Source organism: Oculina patagonica, chromosome 1 (genome assembly GCF_052425735.1).
Source record: "Oculina patagonica isolate OP01 chromosome 1, crgOcupat, whole genome shotgun sequence".
Lineage (NCBI taxonomy): Eukaryota > Metazoa > Cnidaria > Anthozoa > Scleractinia > Oculinidae > Oculina > Oculina patagonica.
The window spans coordinates 41,266,384-41,294,382 of NC_135758.1; the positions used below are offsets into that span (position 1 = coordinate 41,266,384).

The following is a 27,999-nucleotide window of genomic DNA, read 5'->3' on the forward strand; positions in this document are numbered from 1 at the left end:
TTTTTTGGCGTACTTGCGACTGAGAACAGCTAAACCCTTCCAATCGACAAGATTTGCCTTTTTAGTCGCATCAGGGAACGGCAAAACACAAAGACTAAGGAAAGTTAGCCTGCTCGCAGGCTCTCTATTCGGGGGCAACGTGCCCCCGAATAGAGAGCCTGCTCGCAGGCTAAAGAAAAGTTTACATTTAAATTAATTCGCAACAATAGGAACATTTCGGGGTTTTTTCCGATGCTTTTCTTTCATTTTTCAAAACAACAAACTGTCGCGCCTAGGTTGCGTGGGCGCCCTGTGTTGTGACATACAACAGGTGTTAATTTTCTCTAGTGATGGTCCGGTCAGGGTAAAATGGAATTTTCTAGACCACAAATTCTGCAGGTGTTCCGGTTTTATTGCGCATGTTTTTATAAGTTCCAAGAGGAAATAAGCAACCTCCAAGAATGGAAGGGTACTGAGAAAGCAGAAGTTTCTTCCAACTCACAACTGAAGGCACTTGAAAGCACATTATTTTTTAAGTGGTAATGGACATTGCATTTCTGGCAAACCCGGACGGAAAACGGCAACTGATGCTCAGCGACTGATCTCTTCATCTGCAACTTTTATTGAGCATCTTTTTCTTCCCAACTTTCATTATTTCAGTTTTTGTGCCCGTCGACTGTAAATAAAATGCTTGATATACTTCATAGTCGAAACAACTCTAATATCCTCTTTTAATATCTTCATATGATTGCGTTCCTGCCAAGGGCATGGGGTTACCTACTTTTGTGGCTGTGTCTCTTCCCTATGAATTCTATTTTTTAAACAGGAAACAGCAATTATGGTAATCTTGAAAAGCTGTCGGTATTTTGACATTGCTCCATCGAATAATTAAAGGCCCAGAAATGTGGGCAACACCTTCTTTGAACTACTTGTCTCGCAACATTGTTGCAAATTGCAAGTTGTAAAGCATTGCAAACTGCAAGTTGGGTCTTTAGGGCGAAAGCATGGGAATGACCCTAAACAAAAGGTTTAATGAGCAGTACAATGACTCTTTCGCAAAACAACAACGCGAAATGACCAATTTCTGTGGGTCTCTGTGTTACCTCGAAACGTGATCTACTGTCCACAATTTTATTCAAGTTTCTAATCTTATTTCCTAAGTTTCCTAACAGAAAGCTGTCTTTCACATACACTTTTGCATTCACAGCTTTGACAACGATAGACAATAATAAACCAAATAAACAAAGATTATCGCGAGATTCCTAAGTAAAATAGAAATTTATTTTTTAATCGAAGTTGTCCTTGGGTCGCCGTAGTGGCTGCTTAAATTTGTTAAAAAACGCCGTTTAAAAAGAAGTCGCTCAAATGACATGAGAGTGGAATAATAAATGTTGGTGTATTGGAACTTATTTTGAAAACCTATGCAAATTGTGTCCCGTTGCCCTTGGCAGGTGCAATGCGTCAATATACTATATAACGTGTTGTTTAAACAACTTAAATTACCTGTCGTGCGCGAGAAGGGATCTAGATAATTCGCATAATTGCCTGTCAGCAGTTTATTCTCATCTTCACACTTAATTCGGTCTAATTAAACTGAGGACGTATTGAAGGCGTCAAAGGAAAGTTAAAGACTGTAGAGAAACGGCAAAAGAATCGCAGCTATTTAAAGAGAGTAGATATTGCTGATAAGCTACTGTTGTGAGAAATGATCTGTGTAAAATGAAAGAGTTTTGCCCGTACGAGTGTGGATTCTATCTAAACATCATTTTGGTCACCGCTTTTCAACTTGTCTTCGCGGAAGGTAAGTGGAATAAAGGGGTCAATAAACAATCTTTGGAACTAACTTTAAAGAAAATATACATTCGTTCATGTGTTACTACTCATAACTATTTGTGAACGTATTTGTAAGTGTCTTTGATCTTTCTTTTCTGAAATTAAGAATCGATTGATGAAACGAAAAAACGTATTAAAGTTAGCTTCATTCGGTAGAAGCAGTTATTTTCCGACCGACACTTGGGACCGTCCGAAATCTTAAATTAGCTGTAGCTTATAAGCCAGGGCAACTTCTTTCTTAACAAAATAATATCGTTACTTTGAAATTTTTCATTTCTTCAGCAGGTAATAATTTATTTAGCGAGTTCGAAATTGTTTCCATTACGGACTCAATTGCCTAATGCGGAAAAAATTGTCTACATATATTTTTTGGCACCTAACGTCTTGACATTTATTTTAATCGGTGGATTTTGTCCTCCTTTAGGAAGGTGAACTGTATTCAGACGTATTACCAAGTTAGAATAAAAGATTTTTGTGTTAAAACAAGTTCAAAATATTACAATGCGCCAATGGATGCCCAAAAGTGCGTAAGAAATTTAATTTCAAGGTGCTAAACCAGATTGAGCTCAGATCGACCGAGGACAACACTTCTTCGTCCGGCGTTTAAGTCTCGCCATTGACGTTCATGTAGAATCCAAGAAAGGACGTCTCACGTTTAAATTTGCATTTTCCAAATGAAAAAATAAACAAATACTCGAAAAACTTGAAGAGCGGTCAGGCAACTTGGCAAGCTGTAGAACCGTGAAAATTGTGTTGGCTTGTTTTTAGCAATGTGCGTGTAGCACTTGTAAACGAGAACAGAGTTTCTTCTAATAAAGATGGGCATTTTTTGTCGTGGTTTTGTTGTTTCAGTCTATTTTTGTCCAGATAAATAAATAATATTCTAGAATCTTATTAATTATTAGCAGGCCATAACAGTCAACTCTCGCCTTGCGGACACCTCGCTTTTACGGACATCCTGTTTTTTTTTTTCGGACAGGAGTTGAAGTCCCGACGATTAATTATTTTGACTCCCACTACTAGGGACTGTCTATTGCGGACACCAAATTGCGGTCCCGAACTGAGGTATTTCGTTATAGTAGGAGTTGACTGTATTTGAGTCCGACATCGGTTGATTTTCTTACAGACTTCAATTGACTGAAAAATTCTAGCAGTAGTAAGCCTTTATTTCAACATGGTTAGCTTTAACAATTAAAACTGTTATCAAAAGAGGCCTTAGTAAAAAGTAAAAATTAAAAAGTCGATCGCCAAAAAACTTACAGTGTACCTAAAATGGAAGTTGAAAATATTAAAATATATAATGATACTAAGATTTAAGCTAAATTAAATTATGTTGCACGTGTATAAAATCGGAAAATTTAAAAATTACATATTATTTTGAAAAACAGTTAGCTGTCATCTCATCTTCTTAGCTGTCATCTCGTTTGTAACTTACCAAAACATTTTTAAATGGTTAAAACCAAGTGCAATTTTTTTGGTCCAGTTTGGCCTGTGTAATCATACTTTTAATAAGCAAGTTGCATTAAATTCCCACTTCGCGGTCGTTCCGTTTTGTTAGCCTCTTGTATGATTAGACTCCACTTACTCTTATTACATTACATATTCCTTTCGCTTTATTTGCTCTGTCGAATAGAAAACATTTCTATTATAAGTATCGACGCAAATGGCACAACAGTTTACGGAAGAAGAGGCCAGCAATCGAGTTTGTTACAACAGTTACAGAGATATATATGCGAAATAAAAGTTACAAAAAAGAACTGAAATAAGCTAAATAAAGATACAACGCAAATAAAGATGAGAAATGCTTATAGAATAACAAGGCAAGAGGAGGCAGTGAAAGCGATGTAACCATTACCTTGCAAAATATAAGTCGAAAAAAATTCGAACCATTAAAAACCAAAGAGAAAAACAAACCAAGGAAAGAAAATACAAAAACTAACTTAAACACAAATAACGATTAAGGGAAAATAGCCTCGAGTAAAATGGTCGGCGTCAAGTAGTGTGATATTCACAAGGAATTTTAAGGGGCTGAATACCCCTATGGGAATCGTTACAATACAAGCTAATTAGCGACTAAAAAAATATAGCGATTGTTGTGGCTGATGAAAATGAGTATTCACAATTTTTCTTTCTATAGATCGCTGCCGTACGCTGCAGTTTAAAGGCACAGATATTTATCCAGACAGCGCGTTTACTGCAAACATAATCCAGACAAGATATGTACAAAGTGAAGACCAGTGTAAAATAGCGTGCTGGGGGGAAGACTCGTGCAAATCCTACAACCTTGGACCGCCTCAGGGGGGAGGGGAACGAGTTTGTGAACTAAGCAGCTCTCTCCATACTTCCCATCCAAACCAACTTGTAGCAAGACCTGGATTCACATACCGTCCATCAGCGGTAAGTTATCTTGTATGACGATAGCTTAAACATGGGTGGCACGGGGAATACAGTAGAATCCCGATTTCTTGGACCTTCAGGGGAAACAAAAATTGCTACAAGTAATCAGGAGATTTGAGCAATCGGGGGTAAGAAAATTGCTGTCTCAATAAGCCCAATAAACCGAAAAAGGTGTTTGCAAGTTATTATACAAACGGTACGTTTTCCTTCTTTATCAACTTATCATGAAAATCATGTTGTGAAAAAAGTAATAAAGGAGCTACGTCACCGGGATTTCGCAGATTTTCGGTCTTAACTGTTCTAAAATCAGTGATAGGCAACTTTACTCACGAAAAACATTATGTTTGAACTTCTAAAGGAAGATATAACCTTAATTTGCGGATAAAAATCAAGCTACGGCTATTAATATCGATTTTTTAAAGACGCACGGAAACAACTTGAAGTTAAGCGTCAATTTTTTAAGTTGCAATCCATTTTCGTCGAAGCCATCCGCACCGCAGCCAATTGCAAAGATGCTCGTTGACAGTTTCAGTGCTCTAATATAGTATTTTGAAATAAAAATGGACTATTAATTTTTAGGTTTCATGCGAGACAAATATAAATTTTTGCTGTTCAAAACTCTGGTAAAATCCGTGACAAATCCCCTTTAAAAACGAGGACCAAGTCATTTTAAAGGAATAGATCTCTCATATAGATTATTTTATATATTTTAATAACTGTTTTTCCTTTATTTTTTTTTTTCACAGAGTCTCTGCGACCCTCCCTGTGCAGATAACCAAACATGTTACCTTGACAACGGAGGGCATTCCTGTTTTTGCAACGACCCCGGATTCACAGGAGACGCATGCACTGAAGGTTGTAAAACTATTTAGTTCTCGTTACAGTTATTATGGCCCTAGTAGCTAATCTCACTCTACAGCTCAAGGTCTGCTGCACTTCTTGCGTATGCTTGCCATGAAACAGGGCGATTTTAGTATGTTTTTAATTGATTACACGTGAGCAAAACCAAAACAACAAACGAACTAGAAGGACTTTGATTGATCTATCCTGGGGGGTACCCAACAAATTTTATACGGGGAGGTTCATCATTGATAATGAAAGTTATCAAAACAAACTTAAAATTTGACGTGAGACTATTATGAATTTTATAACGTACAGAGCTAGCGACACATTTGATGGCTTATTCAGTCATACAGGCCGTATGGTTACCTTTACCGTCTTTACCAGACCTACTGGCCTGGACTCGTTAATCTTCGGAAACGTTTGTATGGCCTTGGAACAACACTCGGGCAATCTTTAGAGATCTTCGGTCTAGAAATTGCTCAAAATGCAACAAGATGCTCGAAAGGAAAAAAGTTGCTTAAGGGGAAAAAGTTGCTCGAATATGAAAAGTTGCCAAAAAGTTGGCGAACAACCTTGTGGAAAGCCCTGGAAGGAGCTGGTGGGGGGACAGCTTTTCTGAGCAACTTTCTCAACGCCAGGTAAGGATGGGTCGATACAGGTTTTTCAAAACGATATCGATACGATATATGCCTTTTTTCGATATCGATATCGATATTATGACGTCATTCAAAGAATAGCAAAGACAGAGAATGTCAAGAAATTACCAAAAAAAAAAACAAACAAAAAAAAAAAACAATCAGAAGCTTTTTTCTTCTGCCCTGATCAGGCAGTTACGATATTAAATGACTGACCCGACGATATCGCTGTTTTTTTTGGCCGAATTTGGGTACAGTAAATATGTACTCGTATCTTTTGGGTAAGCTTTGGCCGCGTATTAGGCTATTTTGGTCCCGCCATGGCTAGTTTAGTCAAACCTCGAAAAAATGTATAAAACGCGCGCCATTTTGTTTTGAACTGGCGCAAAATGTCCGTTTTAACTGAAATAATTACAACTTCAAATCCATTTTTCTCTCGCGGGGTCAGCTTGATTGCTAAATTTTTGCCAGGTTTTTGTTAGCTGTACTAAAACTGTTGCCATGCTAAGAGGTCTTTTTGGTAACTTTATTTTTGCCTGTATTACTCAAAAATTGTGCGGAAACCATCTTAAGCTCTTTTGCTCGTCACACAATCTTTCTTTTTCCAGGAAATATTTTGTGACGACCCCAAAAAGCGTCTGCATAGCAGAATTGTAAAGAAGCAGCTTCATCGAAGATGTCGCGGGGGACACCTACGTATACAGCATGAATAAATTCATGAAGCGAAATTTTGCTTGACCTGCATCATTTAAAACGCTTATTTCTCGTCTGTTATGGGGGCGATTAGGCTCAAATTTTACAGAGACAAACCGAAATGATAGAAGATTATAAATGTGATCTTTTATTTGGTAGATTGCACTTAACGGCGATGTAACAGCCTCGTTAGTTCCAAATTGGGAAGAACTTGATTTTTGGGCTGAGTTTGCGGAACAAGTAGGAGACAGCACACTGTTTGAATATAATGCCTTCTCTCTCTTTTTAAAAGCGCACTTTTAGAATTCCGCTTCTGTTATGACACACTACAGTATGCCTAGTTTACCTCTCTGCAGTGGCAGCTCGTGAAGTTCTGTATCCGCGCTGTATTCTCAGCCCCAAAATTGTCGGAAAAGTCCAAACTTTAAGATTTCCGAAGGTGTCCCGATCAAAACACGGTTTCCAAATGGTAATTATGGTAATTATATTCCATGCTTTAATCGTGAGAACAATGCATTTTGTAACAAAAAAGACACGATTGTTTACCAGTGAATATTATTATGATAACTCTGAGTTACACGAATGTAAGGCCATAGACTTCCTTCCAAACGAATAAACTTAACCGTTGCTGTTGTAAATTAGGTAAAATCTCTTAATAGTTCAAGCATTTTTATGTTTTAGAAATCAAATAAAAATGTTTTTTTTTTGAGAACCCTAATTTACTTTTGAGTAAACATTTTGTTCACAAATAATTCCACACGCGAACACACCAAATCACACGCGCGCTCATATCTTTATGCAAATACTCGCCCGTTAAGTTGTCGATGACAGTCGTTAGTTGCACTTCGTGCATACGCTTTAAATAAATGCATAATGCTTAGCCGAAGGTGTCCCCCGCGATCTTAACGTGAGGGACTGCACGGGCAAGTGTCAGCTTCTGGTACTTGTTGGCGGGGATATAACATTGTTTTATTTTTGCAAATCCTTCTTGACAGAAGTGGATAAATGCTCGCAAGGAACTCACAACTGTGGCGTAACAGGCGAAGTCTGGTATGGAAACGTATGTGTCGGTAAGTGCTTACTTTCAAATGTGATTCTATCGATCTCTTCGTTGTCCACCATCTTCTCTTGCTTAAACATGATTAATAGGAAACGGCCAGCACAGTGAGGTCTGGTGCAAGTAATCGATAATTTGACACCACCGGATGAAAGATCATGGTGAGATTGGTTATTGGACCAAGTTGGATGCTTTTAGGATGAACAGAGACGAAAATATGGACCTTGAAACATGGTTCAGAATCCACTGCAAACGTCTCTTATTTTGAGGCAGCGTCCCCCAAAACCATATAAACTCTTAAATTTTTTATGATTTTTGTGGTACTCTTTAAAATGTGCAAACATAGTGATTTTCATCTTAGTTTCTTTCAAATAATGGGTCTTTGGCAGGATTTTACAGCTATCACAAAATGGATAAAAAATTTAATAGTTTATATTTGGGGGACGCTGGCTTACCGATTAGTCGGATTAGAGACGTTTCGTGGATTTTGAACCATGTTTCAAGGTCCGTAACTTCGTTTCTGTTCATCCTGTAAGCATCAAACTTGGTCAAATGACCAATCTCACCATCTTTTATTTAGTGGTGCCAGATTATCGATTACTTGAAATTTAAAACTCGCCCCAGTTCCCTCGGCAACTTCTAATTAATTAATTAGAAGCAGGAATTAATATGTTACACGTCTTAAACCCTAACGATTTTCTGCTTTAATTTAAAAAATATACATACGCACTTAAATGAAGGCAAAACAGTTAGTAATTAATTAAGTTATTAATTAATTAATTAATTATTAGCGTCAGATTAGGAAAGCACTTGATATAGCCCTCTCTCGAATTATTTTTTTGCCACCGTTTCATAATTAACAAAATGTAACACGAGGCAATAATGCTTCGAAACACTATCAACAAATTGTAAGGTATATCTCATTTCTTGCCATATTGATAATAACTTCATTGAGACTTCTGAATTTGGTACAAGGGGTGGTAACTCGCTAGTTTAACCCATTGACTCGTGAAGCAGAACAACGCCTTTCCAACGATACCTAAACCAGCGTGATAAGATAGATAAAGCTTGAAATATGCACCAAAACGCTTCAAAATTTTAGTGAAAACGGAAATTCTTGTACTAGAAAAGCCTGGTAGAAGGCCAAATACTGCAGCAAAGAGAAAGGAAGAAGAGAAAAACGAAAAGCGAAAAAAAAAACACAAAAAGCCTAAAGTGGTAGGATGGTTTATCGTCCAAACTTTGATTTGTGCGCATGCACGAGCAACAAAGTTGTTAAACGTGATTCTGGTGAAAAACAGGGACACAAGGGCCGTTTTGAGTGATTTTGAGCTATTTTAGCTTATAATAGACCTTAAAAGGTCAAAAACATCTAAAAATGCGTTTTTTGAAAAATCTCCAGGAGTCAATGGGTTTAAAAGCAAGTCGTCTTTTTCGTCCAGGCCACGTGCCTCAACTCTAAATCCATCCAATGGTATTGATTTCAAAATGTTTGTTCAAACAGACTTCTAACCTGAACGAATTTTATCTCTTAGGATTGAGTCCCATAAATCACTGGATTCTCGATTGCACCAACAGTGATATAAAGTAAGCATTGTTTTTTTTTTATGTGGGAAGAGGTTATTGAACGAGTATCGTCTGAACATTATAAGAGGGTGCTAATGGGGTTAACAGTTAACTGATAATTGGCCAAAAAATTAGTAGTTAACTGATAAATGAAACGTTAACAGTTAAGTGACATTCTATTAATTATACTGAATACGATTGTTGTTGTTAATAAAAATAACCAAGTTTTTCCTAACACCAAAGCTATTTCGTGGCATTGACCTGCCCCGCTGCATCACCAGGTGACATATTAACTGATTTTATAATTATGCGGAAGGTACCAGGGTCGTATCAGGCACATGTGTACTGTCGTAAATTGTAATAACGTCGTGAATTGCAATACCTGTCGTAAATTGTAATAACAGTTGTCGTAAATTGTAATACCTGTCGTAAATTGTAATAACAGTTGTCGTAAATTGTAATAATGCGCCTATCGCAAATTGTAATAACACATTGCCGTAATTTGTAATACTCCGAGCTGTCGTAAATTGTAATAACACATTGTCGTGTTTTGTAATAAGCAGTATTATCACACTCTATTCTTAACTTCAGATCTAGGGCAGTTTCTAATGGCAGCCTGGCAGGCCATTTTTGATCGTTTGGTAATGCTTTATGGTGAATTTGTTGCATGGAACGAGAAAAACTACATTGAAAACATAATATTTCGCGCTCGTAACTAGTGCCAGTCCAAGAAGGACCCCCCTAAACTCTGGCGACGTACATCGAAGGAATTAGTGAGAGGCTCCGGCAATTATTATTATTTTTTTAAAAAAAAAATGTGCATTATTTTGATAAAAGAAAGAAAATACAAAACAAAATTCAAGTTCAAAGCTTGTTTTTTTTCTAAATAAAAGGGTAGAAATGGTACCTCATTAGTACTTATATTTAATTGCATTGCCCAGCCCCTTACTCTCAGGAGTGTTGGCACGGAGTGTGAAAAATTAACTTCGCTGTTTCTTAGTTTTTACCTTTTTAACATTTATTTTTAGTTATCTGGCTTCAACCTTTCTCCGCCGATGATATTATTAAAAGGGCTATTCACCGGACAATTCTTTCAGCCAAAATAAAATAAAAAAGCCATCCAAACAAAATTATTTAATTGAACATCACTGTGAAAATAGGAGGAGTTCGGAATTACAATGGGTGGTCTGATACCACAACATCATTGCCGTGGAGCCTGGAAACAAAATCAATATGATGGCAATAAATATTGAGGAAGACAAGGTCGATGTGGTTGTAAAAATCAAACGAAAACACGGAGAAAAGAAAGAAGAACCGCCATTACTACTATTGAGTGTTAAGAAATGCCGTTAATCTGTTGTGTTTGACTACGTCATTATCTTCCTCATAGCTCGTTTTACTTTTTTTAACGTGAAAATTTAAGTCGGTCAGACGACACCGAAGGGAGATAAAGGGTGGAGTGGCTCAACACTTAAAAGACAAGCTAAATATCATGAAAATATGTTTAGATTGTTTTTCCCTCACAAAAATGAAGGCCAATGACTTGTTAAAAACCGACTAGAGGAATAACAAATGTAACTTCATGTTTCCTTACAACGTGCTTTGCTGCAAATTTGTTGCTGTTCTGGTGAGTAGTTAGCTAGTAATGTTGAATAACTATGACGATACAAAGCAGGAATAAATTTACACCACGAAATCTTTAAGTGTTTTTCCCCAGTTATAGAAAACGAAAACCAGATTTCTGTATGATTGCTAATTCTCATATTAATTAAAGGATTATTACAAAAGACGACAATGTGCTATTACAATTTACGACAGCTCGGAGTATTACAAAATACGGCAATGTGTTATTACAATTTGCGATAGGTGCGTTATTACAAATCACGACAATTGTTATTACAATTTACGACAGGTATTACAATTCACGACAGTACACACATGCTGATCTCCGTAATGGCATCAAGTGATGTGTGGTCAAGTTATTCTAAGTTTTTATCGAGATGATGACGAAGGATCGGCATTCAAACGAAAACAGAGGTCGCATACTGTTTGACATGGCAAAGCACAATTCAATGGACAAAGCTTGTAAACATTTGATCGATTTCATGGAAATCAGTCAAACGAAAAGCGGAAAAGTTTGGACTCGGTGCGTTTGACTTGAGGTTTTTAACTACACACGGAACTGCCATGGGCACTAAACTGGCGGTCGCATCATGCTAATCAGTGTTTGACATACGCACCCATTACAAGCCCACTGAAACATTTCAGTAGACTTATTACTCCTCGTGTCACCCACAAGAAGTTAGTAAAGGTTTTATCAATGGAGACGCCTAAAAATGCTTAGAACAAATTCCTCTAAAACAAAATTTGATGAGAAAATCCGACCAAGAGAAAAGCCCTGGGAACAAGGTTGGAAAAAATCAAGCACTTCCAATCACATTTTATCGAGAGAGGTTACCCAGAAAGCCTAGTCTAAAGAACTATCGCGGATGTTAATTTTGAACGCAGGAAGTAGGCCCTCCAACCAAAACTTGAAACTTGCCTATTGTAACGTAATACCAACCAGCAGTACCAAACATAGTCCGAACTTGAAGCAAATACTCATGAAAAATTGACATTTTATAGAACAACAACCATTGCACAAGAAAATATTCAAAGAATCTTCCCTAAAATTATACAAAAGGGGTAGGTCTTCGAAAGAGAGAGATCGAAATTAAGAAAATGGCTAATACACATGCGTGAGAGTCGTGCAGGCCTGTCTTTTTATTTTTTATCACTGACGTGCTGAAGTAAAAAAAATTCAGGTTATGACGCAATAATTTTCGCTGTAAGAAAAGGAAATTTAATAGATAACTAAAAGTAGTAGTTAACTGACAATTGGCCAAAAAAATAGTAGTCAACTGACAATTGGCCTAAAAACTAGTAGTTAACTGACAATTGGGTACCCCCATTAGCACCCTCTTATAAGAACGCTTAAAAATATACAGTAAGGACTGCTTCAAAGACACGGAAGGAAAATTTGCGTTTTCGTGCGAAGTAAAATTGTGTGCAAACAATCAATGGTTACCCCAATAAAGTATATATTTTCTGAAAGCTTATTGAATAAACATTGTATTTTGTTTTGAACGTATAAACCATAATAAGCAACGTCAACGTTTGTTTGCAATTATGGTGTTGCGCAACATTAGGTTTATTTGAGAACACATTTACGTGAACGCCTAAACTTTGATGATTTGCACACAATTTCACTTGGAACGAAAACGCCAATTTTCCTTCCGTGATACCTTAACTTTGACGTTCTTTCTGCCTCAACAGTTCTTCTTAGACATAGTGACTTTATTTATACATAAGAGAAATACTGTTTGTTTCGTGTTCTTCAATAATTCATATAAAATATTTAAATGTGACCCCACAAGCTTGAAGGATCATCTTGAAGGAGGGTCATTACTTTGTCGGTTGACAGTTAAAATTTTCGACCTTTGTCGGTTGTCGAGAAATTTCAGTTAATGAGTAAAATTGCAAGTTAATTATTCATATTGGTTGTGCAATTCATGTAGTGTTTTAACTTTAAGCTCTATACGTACAGGATATAACGAGCCCTCCATATAACGATCAATTTCCCCAGTCCCTTGGCACTTCGTTAAATCGAGGTTTCACTGTAATTCTGTTTGTTTTTTTTTTTTACCTTTTTTTGCAAATCAAGTACCGAATCTTTTATTCTACATTTGAATTTAATCATTAACCAGGAAAACTGAACGAAATTCATAAACTGTTTTACTGGCTTCTTCTATTCCTACGGGAATTTTTTATCAAGATTCGCATTCCTGAAAAATGGACGACTTGGAACGACCTGGAACCAAATGAATGTTGAACCACTTAATTTTTACGCTTAATTCTTAACTACAAGACTACAGTGATACCACAACATCCTTCAGGAAAAAAAACACGCCAGTTTATTTACATAGTTTCAATTGCTTGCCTTTGGATAAAAAGTTAAAGTTTAGTTACCTTATTGTTACTTATTTTCGCGGGACTTAATTTGATTTTCGCGATTTTTTGAAAATCGCGAAATTTAAGACCCGCGAAAAAAGGTTCTCGCGAAAAATAACAACGCGAAATTTAATACCCTTCTATATAATTCGTTATGAATATTCAACGTTTTCGTCAGTTTACTACTTAATTACCTTGGTACAGTCGTCAAACTAGCTCTACTTTGTTGCAACGGAACATGTTAAACTGTTTTTAAAGTTTTGTTTTGTTATATGGTTTTGTTCAATGTCATTGGAAACTGTTGCAGTGGAAAATTAAAATCAGTTGCACCAATTTTAAGACTTACTGTTTGTTAATGTAGACCAGTATTTTGACACTTTTCGCGAAATTAAGTTCCCTTTAATCTTATTTTTTTGGCGAAATCGCGAAATTAAAATCCCGCGAAATATGGCAGTTCCATTTTCGCGAAATTAACTGCCCGCGAAAATAAGTAACAATAAGATATGTTAAACTGAGGAGTCTCAACTTTGAGTATTAATGGTTAGGAGGAATTTGGAGTTGGGCGGATCAATCTGTGTTGTGTTCTTGGACAAGAAACTTAACTCTTACAGCGCTTTTATCTACTCCCCACCCGGGAGTATACAAGGTGCTGACACAAAACTTTTTGTGGGAGATCCAAAATTTGCTGGGTGGTAATCTCCAATTGACTTGCATCCAATCTATGTGAAGGTTCGGGAGGCGGGGAGTGGGGGGTGGGGGGGGGGGGGTTGACGAAGGAAGCAAAACTCCAGGTAGCTATACGTCATACTATAGTCTTTGATGAGCCATTACAGCGGTTTTTCAGTAAACTCGTTGGCTTTGAATTAACGCCGCCTTTGTGTCTCTATTTAACGAAAGCTATTGATCTTTGCTACAGTTTACACGGAGCTGCAACTTATGTGGAACAAAATGGCAGGAAAGTACTTTACTTGGATGGCACCGCAAATACCTATGCCGAGACACCGGCCGTTGCAATTCGCCAAACTGACTTCACTATTGCCGTCTGGATAAAAATAGTATCACCGTACAGTGCAAGACAAGCAATATATGCTGACTGGTCAACTCCTCATCAGTTTTGGTTTCAAATCGACCAAAGTCGTCTACTAAAATTTTCTGCAAGACGAGACGTTGCAAATAACGAGCCTGTTGTGAGTATTGCGACTAGGTAAGTATATATAAATATATATATATAACTTTATCACAAATGAAGACATTTTTTTTCATTTTTTTACCTATATTTCGACGCCTTATAGGCGCCTTCTTCAGGGTAAATTACCGTTGCCCTGCACGCGCCATACTACAATAACAAGTTTCAAATTGAGCATCCACGCGCGCGCGCTACAATAATTCGTTTACTCCCTCACATGCGCGCGCTAACGAACTTTATTATTGTAGCGCGCGCGCGTGGATGCTCAATTTGAAAAAACGAAAATACGAAAAAACGAAAATGTCCTGCGCAGCGTTAATTTAAATGAACACATTGGATTAAATGTAAAGTTTAACGCTGGAAAGTTCAATGTAAAATACTAAACGTTTCGGCAGTGCTGCCTTCATCAGTAGTAGTAGTAAAAAAATGTCGTAGCTCACGCTCACGTATGCGAAAATAAACGATGGAAATTCAAATTAACATAATTTGGGAGCTCGCGCGTGTGATGGAAGCGCGCGCGGGCAAAGCTCGCATACGAGTTACTTAAGCAAAGCTAAAGTCTTGGTTTAGCCCGCTTGGTGCCAGCGTCTTGAAATTAAAGATGACTCGCATTTCCTCACGTCTTCTCTTTGCTTGATCAGCCAGGTTTGCTCTTATCACTGCGACCATCATGTCGTTTAGGTTGTGGCCTGGTTTCGTAAAATGATCAGGTACCGGCAGCTCAACTCTCTTCCGTATGACGTCTAAACGGTGCTCTCTGAAGCGATCTCCGAGCCGACGGCCTGTCTCTCCAATGTAGACCATCCCGGGGCATTTACGGCATGAAATGCAATAAACAAGTTGACTTGTGATGCACGTATAATGGCCCGAGATTCTGATATGTCCATTGTGAGTTCTTATTCTGTCACTGGAGTTTACAAAAGGACAGGTTCGGCATTCGCGTCGGTTGCATTTGTAAGTGCCCACTTGAATCTGGGGATCTGACGGTAGGCTAGAATGTACTAGTAAATCTTTAAGATTTTTTGCACGACGAAAGGCCTTTAGCGGCGGCTTGTTGTAAATGGCGCTAGTGCTTTGGTCATCGCGTAAGATTGAAAAGTTCCGCTGTATGATGTTGCAAACATCGACGTTCTTGGGATGATACGTGATAACCAGAGGTGGGCGGTCGACGGCAGTCTCGTTTCCGGCGGTGGATGCGAGTAGATCTTCTCTTCGTTTTGCTTCCGCTCGTACGCGTGCTCTGGTTATTACGTCTTGTGGGTAGCCACGTGCCGCAAAATGCTTTTCCATGTTAGATGTCTCGTGCTGAAAATCATCATCGTCACTGCAGATCTTTCGCAGCCGTAGGAACTGACTATACGGAACATTGAACTTTCCAGCGTTAAACTTTACATTTAATCCAATGTGCTCAATTTGAAACTTGTTATTGTAGTATGGCGCGTGCAGGGCAACGGTAATTTACCCTGAAGAAGACGCCTATAAGGCGTCGAAATATAGGTAAAAAAATGAAAAAAATGTCTTCATTTGTGATAAAGTTATAATTTTCTATGAAGATGGAAAGCGTTGGATGCTTGTGATGATATATAAATATATATATAACTGCATATATATATATATATAAATTCTTTCTTTCTTGGGAAGAATGTATTTTGAAGAGCGCTCAACTCATTTGATCGAGGAGCATAAAGATTTTCAACAGACACACACTTAAACTGAGTTACTCATGCATGCCAAACATGAAATCCATTATTTCGTCACACACCAAACACGTTCTCTCAAAAACAAACACACTAACGCAGCAACCTGACACCTGCAAGTGCAGAAAGAAACCTGATTGCCCTGACAACACATTTGTTTTGGTCGAAAAAAAAATTGCCTAACGTCGTTTTACAAAACACTTTAAGGCGTGGGGGACACCTTAGACCTTAGGCTCATCATTATGCATTTATTTAAAGCGTAAGTGCAACGACTGACATCGACAACTTAACGAGCGAGTATTTGCATCAAAATATGAGCGCGGGCGCGTGATTTGATGTGTTCGCGTGCGGAATTGTTCGTGAACAAAACGTTTACACAAAAGTGAAGTAGGGCTCTGAAAATTACCCATGTTTCTTAGATTTCTAAAACAAAGAAAAAGTGTTAGAACTCTTCTGAGATTTTACCCAGTTTACAACAACGCTTCACGTTATACCACAGACTTACCATCCTATGTTTGTGAGGTCACAGCATGCCCATATTTAATATTCAGATTTCTTCACTAATAGCTATTGTAAATATTTAAGCTTTCTAAGATCGGTTTTTACGACTCGTATTTGTAATAAAATAAAGAAGAAATATTTTCGCATTGTTAGGGTTTGTTTTTATTCCGTTTTCTTGGCGATTTGTAGCGCGCAGTTCTAGGAGTTTAAGTTTTCGACTCGTGTATAGAATACAAATACTTACACAAGGCGTGCAACTTCGACATCGACGAATCGGGTACCGCCTCTGGAATGCAACCGAAAACACTTTTTTCGGAACTAATTTTCATCGGGGATCTCGGACCTCGAAAGAACAGTCTTCGAACTATAGTCTGGCCTAATTCGAGTGCAATCGGTTCACGTCGTTGTTCTTTTAAACTAGCTGGAATATCAAATAAGGTCGTAAATTTGCTGATTTACGATGATCTGTACCACTTACTTGGACAATTTATGCAATATTCACTGATGCTGCTCCAGTTTTGAGGCTGTTGTAACATGCCAGAAAGACAGAGAAATGTTTCATTTCAGGGGACAAGTTGCGTGTCCTACAGGACCATATATAATATCTCGCCACAAGAAAATTAAAATTAAGTTTCTGTTTATTAATTCTTTGATGTGTCTGGCCTGAGGCCTAAAACTATAGTTAAAGATAGGTTGTATGTTCTCAACGCAAGATTTTGGCTTACAAGAAGCTCCTTAAGGTTTTGCCAGAAGGTAGAGACAACCCTACAGGACCAGAAAAGATGAATTAGGCTTTCCTTCTCAGTTTTGCAGAAACTACAGAGATCGTCATCTTTAATTCCTACTTTTTTAAGAAAATCATTAGTCGCCAGTCGTCTATGCAGCAATTTGAATTGAAATACAATTAGTTTTGTAGATTTTGTACACTGGAAAGATAGCTGGTACGCCGCACTCCAGTCTATTGGTTCATGGGCTTTAAAGGCACAATCCGTAGCCCATTTTTCTTGACTATTGGTTGGACACCTTTGTTTAAGACCAATTAATTTTTTTATAGGCCTGTCTGCTTGGTTTACTTGCTTTCATAAATTTCGTATAAAAGCTTTTATATTGTATATTTGTTTTATTGTGTAAGGGTGCTTTGATTTTTTTAAAGCGGATAACATCCGGTAGAAAGCAAGATAATTTGTTTCAGTGATACCATACCGATCTTTGAATTCAGAAAAAGGATAGGAAGGTATTTGAATCTTTCATCAAATGCGAAACCTTGTAAATCCCTTTTTGCTGCCATTTCTTGTAGAAGATTGGTCTGTTATCGATTCTTATAAGAGAGTTGTGCCAAAGGCTCTGAGAGCATAAATGGTCCGTATTATTCTCGTAAGTGATTTCAGACCATATATTTAAGATTTCCACAATAAATGGATAGGATAAATTGACATACTTTAACAAGTCACTTTTGCTAAGGTTGCCGCTGAAAAAGGCTCTGCCACCGTAGTTCCGGAGTTCTAAGTCAAAAAAATATTTCCATTTTCCGTGATTGTTTACATCGGTATATTTTTTGACCCAGGTAGTTTTCAATCCTTTATTGAAGGATTCAATATCAATCATTTTTAAGCCGCCTTTTTCATAGTCATTAATCATTACTTCCCTCTTAACTTTGTCGCCTTTGCCGTTCCATAAGAAATCATAGAAGAGCCTATTGATTTTTTCTAAGACACGGTGATTAGTCGTGAGGGGAGACAAAATGTATACAAGTTGGGACGCAATTAAACTTTTTAGAACAGTAATTTTGCCAAAAAGGGTAAGTCGAAGGCACTCTCAACAGCTTAGGCTATTTTTTACTTATATCAATTTTTCGTTGTAGTTCAGCTCTGCGGTTAGGTCAGGATTAGTCGAGAACCATACTCCAAGAGCTTTGGTCTTTTTTTAAACCCATTTTAGGTCTCTTTCTGGGCATAATTTGTCTTCTTTTTCAGCATTAGCACCAATCCAAAGGGCTTCCGTCTTTTTGTTATTTAATTTAAGGCCAGATATCCGTTGAAAATTATCCAATATATGCATAGAAGATGTAAGAGATTCCTTGGAAACATTGAGTATTAAAGTGGTGTCCGCATACTGACTAATTTTTATTTCATTTCCATTCACAAAGATGCCTTTGACATTTTGTTTTTTTCCTGATTGTTTCTGTTAGAACCTCAACACAGAGAATAAAAAGATAAGGAGAAAGGGGACAGCCCTGCCTTACTCCTCTTTCGAGCTTAAAAAGGTGGCTGGCCCATCCGTTATTTAGAATGCGCTTTCTGTGTTGTGGTAGCTTAGGTTTAATCCAGTTTATAAGTGATTGTCCAAAGTTGTAATATTTAAATGTTTTTTGAATGAATGGCCACTCTACTGTATCAACTGCTTTTTCAAAGTCAAGAAAAAGTAAAAGACCAGGGGCTTTGTTAGCCTTTGCGTAATGGATTATGCTGTCAATGAGTCTAATATTCTCCCCGATAAACCTATCTTTAAAGGGTTTATGTCACGGAGATTTCGCAGAGTTTTGGTCGAAACTGTTGTGAAATTAGTGGAATGCAACTTAACCCATAAAAAACAATATCTTTGAACATCTTAAGGAAGATATAATCTTAATTTGCGGATAGAAATCAAGCTAAGGCTACAAATATCGATTTTTTGAAGACGCGCAGGGACAAATTGAAAACGTTTTCCTAACGTTTTCAAATTGCAATCCGTTTCCATCCGCCATCCGCAGCCAATAATGCTAGTTAACAGTTTCAGTGCTCTAATAAAGCAATTTTAATAAAAATGGACTATTATTTCTAGGTTTCATGCGACACAAATATAAATTTTGGCCCTTCAAAAATCTGGTTAAATTCGTGACATAGTCCCTTTAAGAAATCCAGTTTGATCATTATCTACAAGGTTCGGTAGAACTTTTTTTAGTCTGTTCGCAATAGCTTTGGTCGCGATTTTGTAATCGCAGTTCAAAAGGGTTATTGGTCTCCAGTTCTTAATAAAGTAAGGTTCTGCATCTTTTTTAGGGATTAATTTAATGATTCTGCGTCTCTGGGTTACCGGAAATTGCCCTGTTTGATATGCAAAATTAATCGAATTAACAAGGAAGTCCGACAAATCGTTCCAGAAAACTTTATAAAATTCGGCAGGTATTCCGTCTGAGCCTGGTGTTTTAATTGTTTCTGTATTTTTAAGTCTTGTAAACATTCCTCTTTGGTCAGCAGGCCTTCGCATGACATTTTCTCGTCTGGGTTCAGCACCTTAGTATTATTTTCGTCGAAAAACATGTCATTAACAAAAGTGTCGTTGATATTTATATGAGAGCTATATAGATTTCTGTAAAAGTATTCACACTGATTTAGGATTTCTTTGTCAGTGTTTACTGTTTCATCATCATTAATTTTTAGCTGACTTATTACTCCCTGTTTGTAGTGCCTTTTTTCCATGTTTAAAAAGTATTTTGTATTTCTCTCCCTCATTATACCATCTACATTTAGCTACATTTCGATCTTAAGATTGCACCTTTGGTGCGGTACTCAATTATATTCTCCAATTCTGCCTCTTTTGTTTCTACTTCCTGAGCCCCAACTTGTTTTGCATTTTCGTCGTCGCTTGTTGTTTCCATATATATTCGCAAGTTGTTAATTGCTTTTTCTAGCTCTTCTTCCCGTTTTAAAATTTGAGCTTTTTTGGCAGCTGCATATTTTAATGATTGTTCTCGGATTTTCATTTTTATCATCTCCCACAATAACGCGTGGTTCACAGTGTCATCATTTTGATATTCTTCTTTAACAGCTTGGATTGTTGATTTTATTTGGTTAACGTATTCAATTTCGTTCAAGAAAGAAGTATTAAGTTTCCAAAAGCCTGGTCCTCTTGGATTCGAATGAACAGCTATACTGATATCGACCATTGAATGGTCTGTTTTGTATCCTGTCAAAATATCGGCGCGCATGACATTACACATTAAGCTTTGGCTAACAAGAAAGAAGTCTTAGGGAGTCGGGATGTAGCACTCTCCAAGCATCAATTAATTCTAAGTTTTCCATAAATTCCTGAACGACCCTAACTGAATTATTGTGTGTTCTTGCGACGCCACCTTTTTTTTTTTTTTTTTTTTTTTTTGCGACGCCACGTTTCTTGTCTTTGTCTAAATTAAGCACTAAGTTGAAAATCCGAAAATCCGAAAATCCGAAAACACATTTTTTTCTGAACTAATTTTCATCGGAGATCTCGGAACTCGAAAGAACAGTCTTCGAACTATAGTCTGGCCTAATTCGAGTGCAATCGGTTCACGTCGTTGTTCTTTTAAACTAGCTGGAATATCAAATAAGGTCGTAAATTTGCCGATTTACGATGATCTGTACCACTTACTTGGACAAAGTATGCAATATTCGCTGAAATTGGTCAAAATAATTGTCTATGTTCCCCCCAGAAAGCAAAACGTGTTCCACTACAAACGTCCCCTGCGGTACCCTAAAGGAGTACTGTTCGGAAATCACGACAGCGAAGCCGAAGACAAGGTGAACTGGAAATATAATTTACACCTCGACTTCTTATGTTTTAAATTATATGAACATTTCTTCACACTTATATAATATACGTCAGTTCACTCAACAAATCCACAAAATAGCGTGTACAAATTAATTTTCCAGTTTACGTTGTCTTCGGCTTCGCTGTCGTGATTTCCGAACAGTATTTCAGTCTTTGGGGTACCCCAGAGGACGTTTTGTAGTGAGACACGTTGGCTTTCCAGGAGAGGGCATAGGCAGTAACTTTGACCAATTTCAGTGAATATTGCATAAATTGTCCAAGTAAGTGGTACAGATCATCGTAAATCAGCAAATTTACGACCTTATTTAATATTCCAGCTAGTTTAAAAGAACAACAACGTGAACCGATTGCACTCGAATTTGGCCAGACTATAGTTCGAAGACTGTTCTTTCGAGGTCCGAGATCTCCGATGAAAATTAGTTCAGAAAAAAGTGTTTTCGGTTGCATTCCAGAGGCGGTACCCGATTCGTCGATGTCGAAGTTGCACGCCTTGTGTAAGTATTTGTATTCTATACACGAGTCGAAAACTTAAACTCCTAGAAAAGACTGCTCTCGCGCGCTACAAATCGCCAAGAAAACGGCATAAAAACAAACCTTAACAATGCGAAAATATTTCTACTTCATTTTATTACAAATACGAGTCGTAAAAACCGATTTTAGAAAGCTTAAATATTTACAATAGCAATAAGTGAAGAAATTTGAATATTAAATATGGGCATGCTGTGACCTCACAAACATAGGATGGTAAGCCTGTGGTTATACGTTTATATAGATTGAAGGAAGCCTATGGCCTAATATTTCTGCAAGTCAGTGTTATCATAATAATATTCACTGATAAGCAATCGTGCCTTTTTTGAAAACGCATTGTTCTCACCATTAAAGCGTGGAATATAGTTACCATTTAGAAACCGTGTTTTGATCGAGACACCTTCGGAAATCTCAAAGTTTGGACTTTTCCGACAATTTTGGGGCAGAATACAGCGCGGATACAGAACTTCATGAGCTGTCAACTAGGAATACTGTAGTGTGACATAACAGAAGTGGAATTCTAAAAGAGCGCTTTTAAAAAGAGAGAAAAGGCATTAAATTAAAATTTGCACATTACAACCACCATAACTTGCTGGCAAACTTTAAATTAAAAAATCCGCTTCTGTTATGACACTCTAGAGGTATCGACTGATTAGTTTTTGACAAGATCACAGTGTGCTGTCTCCTACTCGTTCTGCAAACTCTGCCCCAAAATCAAGAAGTTCTTCCCAAATTGGAACTAACGAGGCTGTAACATCGCCGTTAAGTGCAATCCACCAAATAAAAGATGACATTCATGGTCTTTCATCATTTCTGTATGTCACTGTAAGATTGAGCTTAATCGCACCCATAACAGCCGAGAAATAAGATGCGGGCCAAGCAAAATTTCGCTTTATGAATTTATTCCTGCTGTAGGTGTCTTCCGCGACCTTTAAAGTATTAGAGGGTTTTTCATGCAAATCAACTTTATTTTTTCACATTTGTAAGCCATTACAATGGACAATGCAAGTTCGCGAAGGATCATGTTGGACAATTATTTTGAAAATATTAAACCGGCAATGGAGCAATCTGATTGGTTAATTCAGTTATTGTCCCTCTGACTACGTTAGTCGTAGTTATTATTATCATCATCATCATCATCATCATTATTATTATTATTATTATTATTATTATTATTATTATTACTATTTCAAAAAATGTACAACAACTTTTAGTTTGCAAGACATGTTTCGATCGTTCCAACGATCATCTTCAGTTGTGGGATCGTTTACAGTTGAAGTTGAATTTTTTACAAGCAATGGCGTAACATGCGTGATACGCAACATTCGTGATACATTTTAAATTTAACGTGCAGCATTTAAATGCGCGAGACATGGAACAATGCGCGCGAGTATAAATACACGGCAAAGAAATTAAACAGTAAAAATAACTTAGTAAATTACAATTATTACACAAAATGATGCAAAAAAAATTAAATTAAATTAAACGACACTTATTTATAAGAAAATAACATAATACTAAAATGAAAGTTAAGTCAGCATGTTTGAGCTGCTTATTTAACGTGGGGTTTTCCCAGCGGATGTGGACAGCCTCTTTTAAAATTAGCTGTAGTCTATTGGGTGCGGAATCTACAATAGAAAAGCAGTTCTTAGATGCAAGCCTACGGCATGCCTCAGTCTGCTGCAGATGTTGGTAAATGTGTGAGTTCCTGTCCCTACTCAGATGCTCACGAATGCGCGTTGAAAGATGACGGCTAGTTTCGCCGATGTAACAGGCATTACATCCTGCACAAGAAAATTTGTAGACAACGCGCGAACGGAGATCGAGAGGCACCGGATCCTTCACACTGAACAAACTACTCACTTTAAAAGACGAAAAAACTAACTTAATTTCAATGTTAGTACAATAACGGTGGACAAGTTTACGCAATCTCTTCTGAGCTTCTGCAGAAAAGGATCCTACATAAGGTAACTTAAAATAATAAGATGAAACGGGTTGTTGAACCCGAGAGCTATCTGATGGGCGGACTTGAGCTCTGCTTACGTATTGGTTGACAACCTTATCTATAATATGAACAGGGAAAAGGTTTTTACGTAGGATACGAGTGAGGTTCATAATATCATCATGAAAGCTCAACCAGGAATTGTTGATTTTGTAGACCCTGTCAACCAGTGTTCTTACAAGACCAATTTTGTAAGAGAATGCAGTAAAACTAAAATAGTTCGTAAGGAGCCCTGTGAACGTTTATATCCAAACTTCAGTTTTCCGTAAGAAAACTAAAATAGTTCGTAAGGAGCCCTGTATCCTACGTAAAAACCTTTTCCCTGTTCATATTATAGATAAGGTTGTCAACCAATACGTAAGCAGAGCTCAAGTCCGCCCATCAGATAGCTCTCGGGTTCAACAACCCGTTTCATCTTATTATTTTAAGTTACCTTATGTAGGATCCTTTTCTGCAGAAGCTCAGAAGAGATTGCGTAAACTTGTCCACCGTTATTGTACTAACATTGAAATTAAGTTAGTTTTTTCGTCTTTTAAAGTGAGTAGTATGTTCAGTGTGAAGGATCCTGTTCCTCTCGATCTCCGTTCGCGCGTTGTCTACAAATTTTCTTGTGCAGGATGTAATGCCTGTTACATCGGCGAAACTAGCCGTCATCTTTCAACGCGCATTCGTGAGCATCTGAGTAGGGACAGGAACTCACACATTTACCAACATCTGCAGCAGACTGAGGCATGCCGTAGGCTTGCATCTAAGAACTGCTTTTCTATTGCAGATTTCGCACCCAATAGACTACAGCTAATTTTAAAAGAGGCTGTCCACATCCGCTGGGAAAACCCCACGTTAAATAAGCAGCTCAAACATGCTGACTTAACTCTTTCATTTTAGTATTATGTTATTTTCTTATAAATAAGTGTCGTTTAATTTAATTTAATTTTTTTTTGCATCATTTTGTGTAATAATTGTAATTTACTAAGTTATTTTTACTGTTTAATTTCTTTGCCGTGTATTTATACTCGCGCGCATTGTTCCATGTCTCGCGCATTTAAATGCTGCACGTTAAATTTAAAATGTATCACGAATGTTGCGTATCACGCATGTTACGCCATTGCTTGTAAAAAATTCAACTTCAACTGTAAACGATCCCACAACTGAAGATGATCGTTGGAACGATCAAAACATGTCTTGCAAACTAAAAGTTGTTGTACATTTTTTAAAAATAGTAGTTTGTCTGCTTTTATCCAGACCATTACTATTTCAACAGTGATACTGTGCAGTTAGGTGTATGGAGTCACGTGGCTGTGACTTGGAGACGCACGGATCGCAAAGCCAAACTGTACATCAACGGAGACATGAAGGAAGAACTTGTGGCAGATGAAAATCCAGTTATTGACTTCAAGAATTCAGGGCATACAGTCTACGACATTGGCTTCAAAAGAGACAACGGCGAAACAAGTCATGCGTACTACAGTGATCTGATGGTCTTTGACCGTGACCTTTCAGACAGTGAAATGTTAAATAACTTGTTTAACAGTCACCCATTTCACACTTTCATCTAATTTGTACATCAATTCGGCTAAAATGTAATTTTCAGGGCCGTAGGCGAACCAAGGCACTTGCCTCGGTAAACATCTTGAATTAATTAATATTTGTCATGTTCCTGTAAGAGGCTATGCATTATCTTTCTCTAATAACCCGCGGACGTACAAGCAAATTCATACCCCCACCAGAGTTTTCGTTAGAGTTTCCGTTCTCTTAAGGCGCAGCGAAATTATTTTGAACTGAGTAGAAAGCCCTTGTTGGCTGTGACGTCATATTACGTCCATGACGTCTTAGAGCCGCCATTTTGGATCCGCCATCTTGGATTTCACCATTTTCTTAGAAAGTCAGAAAATAACGGAAATGATGTAGTCCGGCGGCTTAGCTCCTGAATTGTGCGATTTTTGATACAAGCACCAAACTTTGCGGGATTACGAGCATTCGTATACTAATCAATTCTTGATATAGTGCCAACGCCAATTTCCTATTTCCAGCTAGTAAACAGCAATGAAATTTTCAGCCGAGAGGCCCCTCCCCCACGAAGTACTTCTTCTTGTACTTTTATTAACCTTTTATTGAAGATTTTTATTCATAAATACAGATGTGAATGCTTTGAATTAGCCTTACAATTGTCATTTTTTACCATCTGTTTGATACCAATAATTTACTAGGAAATTATTGCATGGGAAAAGATTTTTCGTTCCCGCCCTCTGCTCCCTGGCGTCTTTCGTTTTGCGCTAGCGTCCAGGTCTCTCGCAATCGGTGGACCGTTCGCTAACAGAAGAAAAATAGGAAAATATAGGGCTGTGAACAGTCTAAATTACAGCATTTCATTCTAAATTTGATGTACAAAGAAACGTTTCTTTTTCTGATATTGCCTAAAAATGGCATTTGACCCGCCAGGGGTTCGCGCCTTCGGCTCTTCACGATTGCCTCGGTTTTCAGAAAAGTCCGACTACAGGACTGATTTTCCTTCAGATAATAACACTTTTGACATATAGGGTCCCAGGAGCCTCATCACTGCAGTTTCAATGTACCGGTAAATGCCAATGCAAATTTCATATAAGGAAAAGGCTGAATACCGCTATAAATTCTGTAAGCAACAATTAATGTAAATTTTTCTTCAGAAAATAAGAACCTAAAATATAAAAATGGTTTAAACAGATCTAAAAATATAAAAAGGATACTCTAAATTTTCGATCGCCTTCTGCGGTCTTCTTCAGAGAATGACCGCAGAAGGCGATCGAAAATTTAGAGTATCTTTTTTATATTTTTAGATCTGTTTAAACCATTTTTATATTTTAAGCTATGACCACAGATCGCTTCAGCAGTTTTATTTAATAAGAACCTATTTAGAACCTAAATAGCCTAATGTGCTAATTACCATTTATGTAAGAACCTGTTTAGAATTACTTGGGAAAATGCAGGCCCATACTCGCAGGTTTTTTACTGTATTTCAACTAGCAGAGCTAGTTGTCTTCAGGGCCTGTACTACAATGTAAGGAAAATAACTCCACTAATATTTAAATTTGGATTACTTTTAACATACTTGCACGAAAGCTTTAACTGTGCAGTTAAATTAATTTTTTTTTAGTTTTAGGGGAAAATAGATTGTTGTATTTAGGATGAGGGCTTATAAAAAAGAAGGATTAAAAGGCTTTTTATCCGAGTAGCGGACGCAGAGGCGCCCAAAGGGAGAGGGCGAATTGCAAACTGGGGAGGACCGTGACCCCGATAGTAAGCCAGAGTGGCCAAAATCTATTCCCATAAAGTTATAGTCTTATAGAAACCAGACGATAAACAGCAGTCCACAATCTTACGGCATGGAGAAGAACAACTGTGACCAAATATAATACAAGAATTAAGCAAACAAACCTGTTTAAAATATAAAATTAAATCATACTGGCACTTTTGATTGATATTTCGGTTTTCTAAAACAAACCTAGCTAGGCTAGAATGAAAAAGTGAATACAAACTTAAAATTAAACCGAGGGGACCTTTACATATTTAAACGTTTTGAATTATAAAATAACTAACATTAGTAACATATCGATTACAAGGGAGGGGGTGTAGACCATGAAATCGCGCGCGTGTGTGACAGCTCTTAAATGTTGGAAGGAAATCATGATAGTTCAATCCTACCGTAGGGTCAGCCTTTATGTTTTTTAGCTGTTTCTAAATGTTCCAACTGACTTTTCGCAATTCGCCGGATTCGTTTTTTTTTTTAAAAAAGGAGCGACTAGTTCTCAAGTTTCTTGATATTTGCCTTACGTTGCGTTACATGTTACGTCATTTACATGGTCTACGCTCTCATTGACTGTATATACCAGTGAGCGCAGTAGAATTTTCTCGCATATTGTATAACAGAGAATGATGGGTTAGTATTGGGTAAACAGGCCAAATGTCGACACATAATATATAGTTCGCACATCTATTTTTTAGCATTTGTGTCGCCATAGTTTTCTATGAAGTGAACATTTCTAACTGATTAAAAGAAAGATTTTAAAAGATACTCTGTCACAAGAGCTGGCAGGGCCGTACCTAGCGGGGGGACGGGGGGGAAGGGCGGGAGGGGGGAGTTGACCCCGCCAAAACATGGTGTTTGCTGGGCTATTTATTGTAGCTATATTGGAGTTTTCCCCGGCCCGCAGTGGAGTTTAGTGGAGTTTGCCCCCGCAGACAAAAAATCCTAGGTACGGCCAAAGCTGGAGGTTTATTAGCCTGCGAATACAGCCGCCTCTCATTCGCGTCCCGCTTTTTGTTGCGGGACGCGAATGAGAGGCGGCTGTATTCGCAGGCTAGAGGTTTATATACTGCTGATGACTTTGTGTAGAGCGGCAAGTGTTAATCAAAACGTTCATTAAGTTGGCGTTTGTTTTCATAGTGGACGTACTGTTTTGTGCATTTCTTATATACATTTTGTGCCGGAAATAAATAAGGATTTTTGCAACTTAAAAGTGTCACAAGTTATATTTTATAATATTATTAAA

At 37.5% G+C, this 27,999-nt stretch overlaps 1 protein-coding gene across 1 annotated transcript; it reads left to right on the forward strand.

Moving 5' to 3' along the window:
- The first annotated feature begins 1,499 nt into the window (after positions 1-1,499).
- On the forward strand, positions 1,500-27,932 carry LOC144630542 (uncharacterized). The gene is made up of 8 exons (XM_078488905.1): positions 1,500-1,780; positions 3,950-4,209; positions 4,956-5,064; positions 7,376-7,450; positions 8,973-9,024; positions 13,910-14,197; positions 24,735-27,720; positions 27,814-27,932. The coding sequence occupies exons 1-7, from the start codon at positions 1,699-1,701 to the stop codon at positions 25,027-25,029; spliced, it is 1,161 nt and encodes a 386-aa protein (XP_078345031.1). The 5' UTR covers positions 1,500-1,698; the 3' UTR covers positions 25,030-27,720; positions 27,814-27,932.
- The last annotated feature ends 67 nt before the right edge of the window (positions 27,933-27,999 follow it).